The sequence below is a fragment of the Octopus bimaculoides genome, chromosome 28 (genome assembly GCF_046866305.1).
Source record: "Octopus bimaculoides isolate indiv1 chromosome 28, ASM4686630v1, whole genome shotgun sequence".
In the NCBI taxonomy this organism is placed as follows: domain Eukaryota; kingdom Metazoa; phylum Mollusca; class Cephalopoda; order Octopoda; family Octopodidae; genus Octopus; species Octopus bimaculoides.
The window spans coordinates 16,668,395-16,681,339 of NC_142955.1; the positions used below are offsets into that span (position 1 = coordinate 16,668,395).

Below are 12,945 nucleotides of genomic sequence, written 5' to 3' on the forward strand. Positions count from 1 at the left end.
GGCTTCTATTTTTGTTTTCAACAGTTTAATTTTCAATATTTCCTAATAGATCCATTGTTAATTTGAGAATATTTTTTAATATGCTACTTCTTTCAATACTGTTTCAGTTTCTTTATATCTATATATCTGATAACTGAAATGATAGAAGCTCAATGGAATTGTATAAAATAAATATGGCTTTTGACAATATCTTTGTTTTTCCTAGGTGAAATATTTTACTTCCATATTACCGCCCATGGGCGCTTATTATAGGTGGGCGGTTATTGAAGACAAAAAACAGTTTTGTAAAATAGAATTTTCCGTTCAACAGCCCTGGGCGGATTTTCGGAAAATCTTTGCTCGTCATCAGTCTGCAGTAGCATGACTTGTAAACATAAGGACACAGGAAATGTGTCAAGGCCGACAGGAAGCGGTGCAGCTTCCTAGGTCTAACCAACAGTAGTGTTATTCCCTTCAGGGGACTGTCACATTAAGTTGACAGCATACAACTACTTCAACGTATCATCACTGCATAAATCTCTCTGGGAGATTTAGAAATGCATTATTTCTAAACTTGAAATTAGTTACCCGATAGTAAGAATTCAAATAAAGTAGCCCCGAAAAGGGGCATAGAACATAGAACTTAGGAGGAAATACTAATAAGGTATGTATACTAAAATCCGGAAGCGTGTTACGTAATAACAGGCTAATCAAATATGAGATAATAACAATTCAAAGTAAATAACTCTGAAAAGGGCTTCTGTGCGTTCCCAGAGAATATGACCCTCAGTGGCGCTAGTGTTGGTATATTCGTGAATAAGTCACTAACCGAAAAAAAGTGGATCTATTGTTTAGGAAAATACTATTTACGTGTTTAAGCATTGTACTGGATAAATTGCGAAAATAACTCTAACAGTTGAAATACTAAGAAATAAGCATACTCAATTTGATTTACACCAAATAATATAGGAAAATGAATGGGTTATTTCCCTTCGCTGTTAAAATATATTAGTTTTATATAAAGATCCCTTCCAGGAGCCCTATTATCGATTTTTTTTTTCAGCAATCTAAGTGTGCCATGAGATTTCCAAACATGAATTCTACTCACATGTCAAGTTTCATCAAAATCGATAAAACGTTGTAGGAGTTAGCTAACAACTCCGCAAACAAACACACCCACAGACAGAATTTCCCACATATGTAGTATATATATATATATATATATATATATATATATATATATATATTTACTTGGAAATGGATGTGTGGCGTTCAATTATATAATATAATATATACATACACACACACACACACATATATATATTATATAATAATCTACATATATATGCACATACCGGTACAGGACGTCACAAAACGTAAACAACATGAAATACGAAAACAAACTTTGGTATACGAACAACGAAAGAAACAAATGGAAAACAAAACAAGTAACATAAAAAACGACCCTTCATCAGTTGCCGGCTGTCCATCTACTCCCCGTTTCGAGCAATTTACGACAATATGAGGATTCAAGAAAGCAATTGCTCCTGCGAATCAAAATAAAATTTGGGATTTGTGGAGGGTAACAGTTGGTAACAAAAACAGGACAGTGGAGACATACAACAAACCAAAAGAAAAGAAACATGGAGGGCTGTTAGGCCAGACGAGGTAAGGTAGCGAACGCTAGAGGAATGAAATATTGTCTTTGACAAGAGAAAAGATAGAAGAGGAGACAGATAAGAATGCGTCTGGTCTGTTAGACAGAAAGAAAGAAAAGACGATTACGTGAGGAAAAGAAAGATGGACGATGGTCGCGTGTGGGCGACGAGAGAGAGAGAGTAAAGGATAAAGAGAGTGAGAGTGAGAGAGAGAGTCAGAAAACGGTGAAGGGGAGAAAAAAGAATTAGAGAAAGAAATGTATATGTATATATATATATATATATTTACTTGGAAATGGATGTGTGGCGTTCAATTATATAATATAATATATACATACACACACACACACACATATATATATATATATATGCATTATATAATAATCTACATATATATGCACATACCGGTACAGGACGTCACAAAACGTAAACAACATGAAATACGAAAACAATATATATTTATATTTATATATTTATATATTTGATCCTTTATATTGAACACTCAATATTTCATCTACATTCAATACTTTATTTCATGGTGCCATCCATTTTTATTTTATTTTATATTATATATTATATTATATATTGTATATTCCATATTCTATACCCCACATTAGTTCTGCAGGAATATCAATAAAACATAAAAAACAGACAGTGTTGGAACTCTTTTAAGCAAAATAATATATATATATATATACACATGTATATATACATATATGTATTTATACATATATATATATATATATATATATACAGCCAGTCCTGTGCCTATATTCAGCCACTCTTGTGCCTATATACAGCCACTCCTGCACCTATATACAGCCACTCGTGCCTATATTCAGCCACTCTTGCGCCTATATTCAGTCACTCCTGCACCTATATACAGCCACTTCTATATATATGCTATTGAAATTTTATTAAAAATCTAATGAGTGACAGACTGTTTTGATATGAAGAGGTCCCAGTAAGATGAATGTCTGTCTTGGCTTTGAGTGGATATTTCAACACCCCACCATTATGAAATTTAGACACTTTTCTAAACCATTTCAGTGGTAGATATCCTCTATAGAAAAAATGTATGTAAATATTACTTTCAAATTCTGGCACAAGGTCAACAATTTCGGTGGAGGGGGAAACATGATTACATTAACCCCCAGTATTCAACTGGTACTTATTTTATTGATCCTGAAAGAATGAAAGGCAAATATTGAATATTGAGAGAATTATGTTTCTTTGTTTATTTCCCAGGAATCTGTCATGTTTATGATAATTAGTGAAGTCTACAACAGTGAACCCACCCAAAGACTTGTGAGTGGATCTGATAGGCAGAAACTGAAGGAAGCCCATCATGTTTATATAAATGTGTGTCCGTTTGTCTTGACATAGTATGGTAGTTGTGTCACCCATATACAAGCAGTGTCCTTCATTTCTGTTATTTCCTGAAAACATGACTGGTCAAGGGGAAACATTTCTTGATAATAGGTGAGGCCTGGCAACAGGATGGGCATCTGACCACAGAAAATCTGCCTCGGTGAACTTCAGCTGAACAACACAAGCATAGAAAAGTGGTCGTTAAAATGATGACAACAATGATGATGACGAAATGATTGGTCAATGAAAACATTATGCCCAGTTGTTTATTTCCAAGCATTGAAAAATTGCTTTCCTTTCTTTGTTTCTATTCTTCAAATTTGTTGTTACTTCTATTTCTAGTGACCGTTTTCTCTGTCTTTGTCCCATAAATATTTCATTATGTTTCACAAAATGGTTTACTAATGAGAATATTTTTCAATAAAATTCCTGTCAGTAAAGTTTTACTTCTGTAGGAATTAGTCGCTGTGCGCAAGAGAGAAGATTGTGCTGGTTTGGACCTGTGATGTGGATGGATGGCAACAGCTCCAGAAAGAAGTGCCAATCTCTCAAAGTATTTCTCAAGTTTCCCAATCAAAAAGGCTTCTCTCCAGTGTGTATTTGTGCATGTCTTTTTAAGTGGCTGTTTGTCATAAATGATTTTCCACATATTTCACAACGATAGGGTTTTTCTCCAGTGTGACTACGTTTGTGAACCACAAGATGAGAATTATTAACGAATGCTTTCCCACATATTTCGCAAGGATAGGGTTTTTCCCCTGTATGTAATCGGTTGTGAACTACAAGACTAGAATTACCAGAGAACGACTTTCCACACACTTCACAATGATATGGTTTCTCTCCTGTGTGTATTCTTCTGTGACTTGTTAAATAATAATTATATATAAATGATTTTCCACATATTTCACAACGATAGGGTTTTTCTTTAGTGTGTATACGTTTGTGTCTGGTTAAATCACTATTTGAAACAAACAATTTCCCACATATTTCACAGTGGTATGGTCTTTCTCCAGTGTGACTACGTTTGTGAACTGCAAGATGAGAACTGTTAAAGAATAATTTCCCACAAATGTCACAGTGAAACGGTTTCTCTCCATTGTGTGTGATTTTATGTGTTTTTAATAATCCATTTGTGATAAAAGATTTCCCACATATTTCACAGTGATAGGGTTTCTCCCCCGTGTGGATTCTTTTATGTGTTGTTAAATGACTATTAGAGACAAAAGATTTTCCGCATAATTCACAGTGAAACGGTTTTTCTCCTGTATGACTACGCTTGTGAAGTTCAAGGTGAGATCTATTGAAGAATGCTTTTCCACATATTTCACACTGGAAAGGCTTCACTCCAGTGTGTATTCGTTTATGTTTTGTTAAGAAATTGTTCTTGATAAAATATTTCCCATATATTTCACAACAGAACCGTTTTTCCTTCCTGTGTATTTCTTTGTGTTTGAAAACTTCATGTTCTGCAGAGAACGTCTTCCTACAGATCTCACAGTGATATTCAAGAACATTTTCCCCTCCAGCTTTCTCATCTCTGTCTGTCTCTCTAACTGTATTTATATTGTTGAAAACTGTTGTGTTTGAAGTGTCCAAGTGATTGATGTTCTCCATGTTAATTCATGAGCAATTCTTGAAGTTGACAAATGCCAGAGTTAATTAATTATGGTTCAGTTTCTTGCCTTAGATATCACAGACCTCCGTTTACATGTGTGGAACAGATGTAATAAAGATATATTTTCCAATTAGCAGTAGAATGCTACTTAGTAGCCGGGTCTGCTATCTCTTTGATTAGGTCATCGTTGTAGACGAAGTGAATATGGTTAATGGATGTTATGTGGATTAAAAAATAATAGAGTCCATAATTGGCAGGAAGCCAACGTTTTGCTGAATTCAGCCTTCTACTATTACAGGTTGTAATAGAAAGCTCAGCACCACCACTGTAAAGTAAGAAAAGAACTGTGTAAGACCACTGTCATAAAAGCTAGTATATGTGTGTGTGCAATAAATGAAGTGTATGTGTGTGTCTGTGCGTAAAACACTAATAAAACAAAATTGTTCAAGAATTACGTAAGTACACACGTTCTTTAAGAGTATTAGAAACAACGTGTTCTTAATTTGAAGATTGACTTTAAGAGTTGAAAATAGTCGGGAAAACTCATTACACAAATGCATTCCCTTATATCATAGACTGGAATGCCCCCCCCCCCCCCCCACCACTAATCCACCCCAGCTAATGTTGATTAAAAGCTATTTTCCCTGTCCTGTAAAATAGGCAACAACCAATTAACGACGTAAGCTGTGAAGAAATGAGGTCGCCCTGTCTTATGCACAAACATTGATGTTCATTAATATGAGATAATCACTACATAAGTGACATGTAGTAACACCGTCGTAAGTGCCACAACTTTAAAAACCGAGAAAAACGCAGTCTAAGTTTCACGACTTTCAGAATGCGATATCTCGGCAAGGAATGAAGATAGGAAGCTGGTTTTGGTCTTTCAATGACCATGAAAATCTCTTCTAATCACTGCACCTATGTAAAATTATTTATGTATGTATTTGAAAGATGAAACAATGACTGCGTCTTTCTCATTTTGTAGAATATACCGGTACTAGGAAACGGTGTATCACATTGCATATTTTAGCCACAATACCTAGAAAAAACATACAGAGACCCACCAAAGGTATTGTTCGTGTATTAGTATATGAAGGTATCTGTGAGAGATAAGTAAGACAAGATAGTAAGATGAATAGGCTATCATCTTATACTGTTACGATGGTAACGAGGAATGTTAGAAAATGAGTCATAACACCTGGAAAAATGATACGGGGATCACACCAAAGTTATTGATTGTGTGTGGGTGCTTACGATGGTATGTTACTAAACTCTCTGGTTAGAGTTTGGGTTAAGGTTAGGGTTGTGTCAATAGCGTCGAGGTACAATTTTTTTCAGCCGGATTTTCGACTTTATTGCAAGCCTCACTGGTTCTTCCTCCCAACTTATTCGGATTCTAGGCGTCGAGACAAAGAAAATGACATACTAACCTCGAAAATGGCTGAGGGTGGCGCTTACGACAATCCGTTACTAAACGCCTCATACGGTGTAATTAGAAACACAAGTAGACGGTGTGTCGTAGATAACTCTCCCTTGTTTGAATGACACCGGTCACATTATTAAAAGTCCCCCTTCAACATATTGAGGCACTCGACATAGCACTGTCATGGTATTAGCTGTCAGAAGTGAAAGTAGAAAAATCTGACAAGGAACGTTACTGCTGGTTTGAGTTGATTCTTTGGCTACTGACTGGCCGGAGCTATCTGTCTGTCTGTCTATCTCTCTATCTATCTAGTGCCCATAATATAGCTAAGAAACACATCGGTGTAGATCACAAGCTTTACCAGAAACATGCATGGAGATCACGGTAATCTTCCAGTTTCGGGAGGTAAAAAAAGTAAATATGAATACAAGGGAAATAACTTAACGTCTTACTAGTATTATCCGTACTCTCCCCAACTCCACCCGTTCGCGAGCGCGCATTCTTCATATTCGTTCACAGCAAGTTTTACACTAATTTATTATTTTTATTTTTGAGCTCGGGTCAAACGCTTTAGTTTGACCGTTATTTCCCTATACTGGAAGATTACCATAAGTTGTTGTGCAGCCGGTACAATGATATTCAATCTCGTGTGTGATTTATATATAAACAGTTAACTTCAATCACGTGTGTGATTTTATTTATAAGCAGCTAAAAAAAAAAAAAAAACATTTCAGAGTAGCACGGATAATACTAGTAAGACGTTAAGTTATTTCCCTTGTATTTTTATTTACTTTTTTTTACTTCCCGAAACTGGAAGATTACCGGAGATCACATACGACGCCGGCACCCACAATTGCATTAATTTACCCTCGAGTGGATAGTGTTTGTAATTTAAAAACAGGTATAACTTTACCGAATAGTATTCTATATTACACCCACCTGAGGATTAAAAGTGACGTGAATCTACGGCTACTATATGGGGTGGGTGGGGAAACAAAATAAGTAACCGGGGCAAAATGAGTAACTTCTGATTCCCCGAAGTTGAGAGAGTTCGAAACATAGTCAAATGACAGGTACTTTGTTTTCTTTAAGAAATTTTTCCGATGTTCATTTCTTATTTCTTTATTGCCCACAAGGGGCTAAACACAGAGGGCACAAACAAGGACAGACAAAGGGATTAAGTCGATTACATCGACCCCAGTGCGTAACTGGTACTTAATTTATCGACCCCGAAAGGATGAAAGGCAAAGTCGACCTCGGCGGAATTTGAACTCAGAACATAACGGCAGACGAAATACCTATTTCTTTACTACCCACAAGGGGCTATACACAGAGGGGACAAACAAAGACAGACAAAGGGATTAAGTCGATTACATCGACCCCAGTGCGTAACTGGTACTTAATTTATCGACCCCGAAAGGATGAAAGGCAAAGTCGACCTCGGCGGAATTTAAACTCAGAACATAACGGCAGACGAAATACCGCTAACCATCTCGCCCGGCGTGCTAACGTTTCTTCCAGCTCGCAACAGAATATGCTTCAACACACAAACTCGCATAAAGAATCTTGCAAACCAAATCCCAAAATGAAATGTATTTATATACATGAAATGTCTACATTAAGGTTTAAATTGGTCTTGCTTCTTTTTTTTTTCTCCTGTAACGTCAACCGTCCAATGCGCATGCTCAGCTACAATACATCCCAAACAGGAAGAGTATACCACTAAATTGAATTTCATTCATCCGAACAATAGCCTCTTACTGTAGAAAATCATGGAAAAGAAGATGTATATATAATATAATATATATCTACTCACACACATTACATTAATTTCCAGGTAGCTAGGATACATTCGAAGAGGTAACTTATTTGTAATTAACATTGTTTTTTTCTTCATTCGATCATGTTTTATACGTTTCGTTTATTTGTTTCTGAGATCTGTCATGAAATTCGTAACGTTCCTTGTGAAACGAATGAACTAGAAATAGCAGCTAAATTGGTCAAATTTACTGCTAAATTACCCTTAAATCATACCCTGCTGTCGGTTTCCGTTTTGCCGATTCTAAATTACGAGAATGTAAACAAACTAACATTCGTTGTCAAGCTGTTGGGTAGCGGGGAAGTAAATGCACACATACATGTGTGGCGGGAGGAGGGTGGAGCAACATGAGAAGTTGTTACTACATTTTTGACTTGAGACAAAATACATTTCTTTTTAATGTTCACTACCTTACATAAACGTTATCAGCTAAGCAAATAGCCTTCCGTAAATGCATTTAAAACATTATAATATGATCTGATCGCTATTTCAGAAAATGATCTCCATTCTCTTTCAGTATATAAGAGACAAAGTTGGCTGGGGCAAAACGAGTAAGGTAAATTTGCCGCTTTTATTTTACAGAAAACAGACTCATACACATCAATAGCTATACTTGGACATCAGAAATACACACAAAAGGAGATTAAATATTTAGGTCAAATGAGTCGGGGGGAAATGGCACACAATAGGAAAGTAACGAAACTCGACTAAATAAAAAAAGCTTAGCAAAATATTCTCTATAGCTTCTTCACGATCTGTCGGAGTGTCCTCTTCGCGATATAATTGTACACCATGCAGTTAAATAGAAGTTATGGAAATTAGGCATTACTCATTTTACCCCATTTTACACATTTTCGTTTGAAACATGAAAATTATGAAATTAGACATTAGTGTGGGGAAAAAAATTCATTTGGAATCCAACAGAGTAAAGAATATCGATTATTAAACACTAAAAATTATCCACATATTTAATTAGCAACCTCAATTACAATCGGGTCCAAAGACAAGGAAATATTTCTTCGGAAAAAAAAAAACGGGTACCCGTCACCCGACTATGCTTTGGACTGTCTCAACTTCAACAACAACTATGCTGACCAATTTTTACCCCCAAATATAATGGGATCTTTCTTAAAACGGGGGCCACATTTTTCATTAACGAAAGACTTTGAAACTTAGAACACTGGTAGAATGTGTCATATAAAACATCTTTTTCTCTTAGTCTTCTTAAAAAAGAAAAAAGACATCCATAAGTTTTTCCATGTTAAAGTTGTCATATTTCTGTAATTTCAACCAATCACTGACGTCCATTCAGCCGATATACATTAAGTGCCGACTACATAAACAAACGATTCTGAAACAATTAACCCTAACCCTAACCATAGGGTTAGGGTTAAAGCAAATTTAAAATGAAAAAAGCAAATAAAACGAAGGTATGGAGATTAAATACGCTTTACATCGCTTAATCAGCCAAAGGAGTAAATATAAACAACTGAATACTTGTCAGTGATTGGTTGAAATTATCGAAATAAGACAATTTTTTACATGAAATAAATTCGAATACAAAAATTTTTTTCTGTTCTATAACACAAAATAGATAAGTATACGAAGTTTGAAAGTCTTTCGGTACCAAAAACACTACGTAAAACATTAATGAAAAATGTGGACCCCGTTTTAAAATAGATCCATATAATGTAGCAATACAAATTCTTGATGCAATGCAATGATTTGAAATAGGTTGCAAAACAATAACGAGATCTCAAGAGTTACTCATTTTGCCTCACCTAAGTAAATAAGGAGTGGCTGCGTGGTAAGTAGCTTGCTTAGCAACCACATGGTTCCGGGTTCAGTCCCACTGCTGATATGGGTGGGAGAGTTTGACAGGTGCTGGCCAGGCAGAAGCCTGCACCAGACTTCTGTGACTGTTTTGGCAGGATTCTTACCACTAGATACCCTTCCTAACACCAACTACCCAGCAGAGTGGACTCAGTGCTTTTTACGTGGCACAAGATGAGGTCAGTCTCAGCAAGGTTTTTACAGGTGGATGCCCTTCCAGTGTATGTATTTAATGTTACACAAAATTAAGTTGTGCCAGTAGCCTGTAAATATGTAGATTTGAGCTTAAGCTTCTATGATTTAATTTGAAAATAATCAGATGTCATGTCTACAGTTTGTCAGTAAAGAATTGTAAAATTCCCACTGGTGAATGTCTGCTGTTTAATTAATTATCTCGTAAAGCTTATATTGTTGTTTCTCTGTCATTTCAGAATGTCTGATGGTATTGACAGCAGAAGCAATATAGCTTGAGATGATGGTTTAAAGATTAAAGGAACATGTTATACAAAGCAGATGTAATTATATTCATATAAACGTCTGGTGGAATTACCATGAAATATTTCCAGAAGACAAGGATATTTATTTGAAATACAATATAAAAATGGAAAGGAAAAGGGATCATAAAAAAGAAAGGAAGTTTATGGAAAATGTCTGATGTTTGTGCTGCATTAAATGTGAAGAAAGAAAGAAAAAGAAGTGATTTACTTGATAAGATGTCAAAAAAGAACGGTAAAACTTCATATCAATGTGATATTTGTAAAAAGACATTCCAAAAACAATGTATTCTAACTATTCACAAAAAAGGTCATTCAGGAGAGAGACCATTTCACTGTGACATCTGTGGTAGTTTATTCTTGTTGAAACATAACTTAACTGTACACAAACGTATTCACACAGGAGAGAGGCCTTACAGCTGTGATATCTGTGGTAAATCTTCGGCGCAAAGTGGTGACTTAAAGGCTCATAAACGAACTCACACAGGAGAGAAACCCTATTGTTGTGATATCTGTGGTAAATCCTTTTCACAAGGCAACCAAGTTACTATACACAAACGCATTCATACAGGAGAGAGACCATTTCACTGTGACGTCTGTGGTAAATCCTTCACTGGGAGTCATGTCTTAAAGACTCACAAACACATTCATACTGGAGAAAGACCTCATCACTGTGAAATCTGTGGTAAATCATTCGCTCGAAGTGATCACTTAGCTGCTCACAAACACATTCATACAGGAGAGAGACCTTATCAGTGTGATGTCTGTAGCAAATCATTCTCTTATAGAAGTACTTTCATTTCTCACAAACGTATTCATACAGGAGAGAAACCATATCAATGTGAAATCTGTGGTCGATCATTCTCTCAAAAATCTGGCTCAGTTGTACACAAACGTATTCATACAGGAGAGAAGCCATATCGCTGTGATAGTTGTGGTAAATCATTCTCTCATCCAAATACCTTAACTACACACAAATGTATTCATTGCGGAGAAAAACCATAAAACGATTTCTAGTCAATCATAAATCCTTTAAAAGTTATTTACATGTGATGTGTACGTGCAACAATTGATCGGAAGCTCTTGTTACATCTGTGCTATCTCTACATAAACAATTGCCCATAAATAAATGTTGATTGGTTGAATTCACAACGCCCGGTCTGGGAATCGAAACCGCGATCCTATGACCGTGCGTCCGCTGCCCTAACCGCTGGGCCATTGCGCCTCCACGTGTATGTATATCATATATATATATATATATATTTATATATATATATATATATATATATATATATATATATATATATACACACACACACACTGTACCATGTGTGAGAGCTGAATACGTGACTGCAAATCAGTAGACACCCCAGCAGTTATCATTTGACAATTCACAACAGTATTGACCACGAAGTAGTTGTATGCTATCAACTTAATGTGAGTCCCCTGAAGGGAATAATACTACTGTTGGGACTGTCACATTAAGTTGATAGCATACAACTACTTCATCGTATCACTACTGCATAAATCTCTTTGAGAGATTTAGAAATGTATTATTTCTAAAAGTATTGACCACTCCAGAATATTCCAATTCTTTATTCTTGATGGCCTTAACTCTTCTTCTCCCTCCATCCTCAATTACTATTAGTTTTACCTCTATTTTGGTCTTTATCTTATTTACTTTTTCCCTTTGTCTTTGCCTTCTTCGTCTTATATACACATGCTTTTGAAGTTTTTTTTTATATATATATATATATATTTTCGTTTTTTGTGTGTATATTTGTAAGAAAAATATTTTTGCTATTTAAGCAACTAGTAAAGCATATGTCACAGGGACACAAACACATCGGTTGTCAAGTGATGGAGGGGTGGGGGACAAAGACACACATACATATACGACAAGCTTCGGGCGAAATGCTTGGCGGTATTTTATCTGTCTTTACGTTCTGAGTTCAAATTCCGCCGAGGTCGACTTTGCCTTTCATCCTTTTGGGGTTGATAAATTAAGTACCAGTTACGCACTGGAGGTCGATGTAATCGACTTAATCCCTCTTTCTGTCCTTGCTTGTCCCCTCTATGTTTAGCCCCTTGTGGGCAATAAAGAAATAAGATTCCATCTACTAAATCCATTCACAAGTGTTTGGTAGCCTGAGGGCTATAGTAGAAGACACTTGCCCAAGGTGACACACAGTGGGACTGAACTCAGAACCATGTGGTTGGGAAGTAAGCTTCTTATTACACAGCCACACAAAACCTTGCAATGAATGTGTGTGTGGACAGTTTAGCACAAAGGTTCCAAAATTCTTTCAGATTGCTGCTCCAACTTGGCTCCCAGGCCACATTCCTAGCACCCACCACCACAAGCATAGACTCCTTCCTAATGCTAATTTAAAACAGTTGTATTTCACAAATAAAATTTACCTTAATTAACCCTTTATTGAGCTGATTTTTTTTTCTTTCACAATATGAAAGAGTAAATTTACGTCTTACCTGTAATTTATATCATTTTCATGTTTTCAATGCGATGGATGTATTTGGCACTGGGATATCCCAGTTTCTTGGCCCTGGGATATCAGATTGAATGGTACTAAGAACTCTTAGATTCCTGCATTTAACAAAGAGTTTGGTTGGAACAGTGATATACACCAAATGAATTAAGAGCAGGGGAAAAGTATACTCTTAAAAAGTTTATTTATCCATCTCAATTTGTCTTGTTAGATACAGTGTAAAAGATGGCTGTTTTCCAGCAG

At 35.9% G+C, this 12,945-nt stretch overlaps 2 protein-coding genes across 3 annotated transcripts; one reads left to right on the plus strand and one right to left on the minus strand.

Moving 5' to 3' along the window:
* Nucleotides 1–2,849: 2,849 nt before the first annotated feature.
* LOC106872371 (uncharacterized) lies at nucleotides 2,850–6,781 on the minus strand. The gene is made up of 2 exons (XM_014919343.3): nucleotides 6,057–6,781; nucleotides 2,850–4,948 (listed from the first exon to the last, which is right to left on the minus strand). The coding sequence occupies exon 2, from the start codon at nucleotides 4,620–4,622 to the stop codon at nucleotides 3,582–3,584; it is 1,041 nt and encodes a 346-aa protein (XP_014774829.2). The 5' UTR covers nucleotides 4,623–4,948; nucleotides 6,057–6,781; the 3' UTR covers nucleotides 2,850–3,581.
* On the plus strand, nucleotides 6,728–12,629 carry LOC106872369 (uncharacterized). 2 transcript variants are annotated; one of them, XM_014919340.3, is made up of 3 exons: nucleotides 6,728–7,909; nucleotides 8,386–8,424; nucleotides 10,133–12,629. In XM_014919340.3, exon 3 carries the CDS (start codon nucleotides 10,349–10,351, stop codon nucleotides 11,198–11,200), a length of 852 nt encoding a protein of 283 aa, XP_014774826.2. In that variant the 5' UTR covers nucleotides 6,728–7,909; nucleotides 8,386–8,424; nucleotides 10,133–10,348; the 3' UTR covers nucleotides 11,201–12,629. The 2 variants fall into 2 exon arrangements, with proteins under 2 accessions (XP_014774826.2, XP_052833384.1); XM_052977424.2 differs by lacking the exon at nucleotides 8,386–8,424.
* The last annotated feature ends 316 nt before the right edge of the window (nucleotides 12,630–12,945 follow it).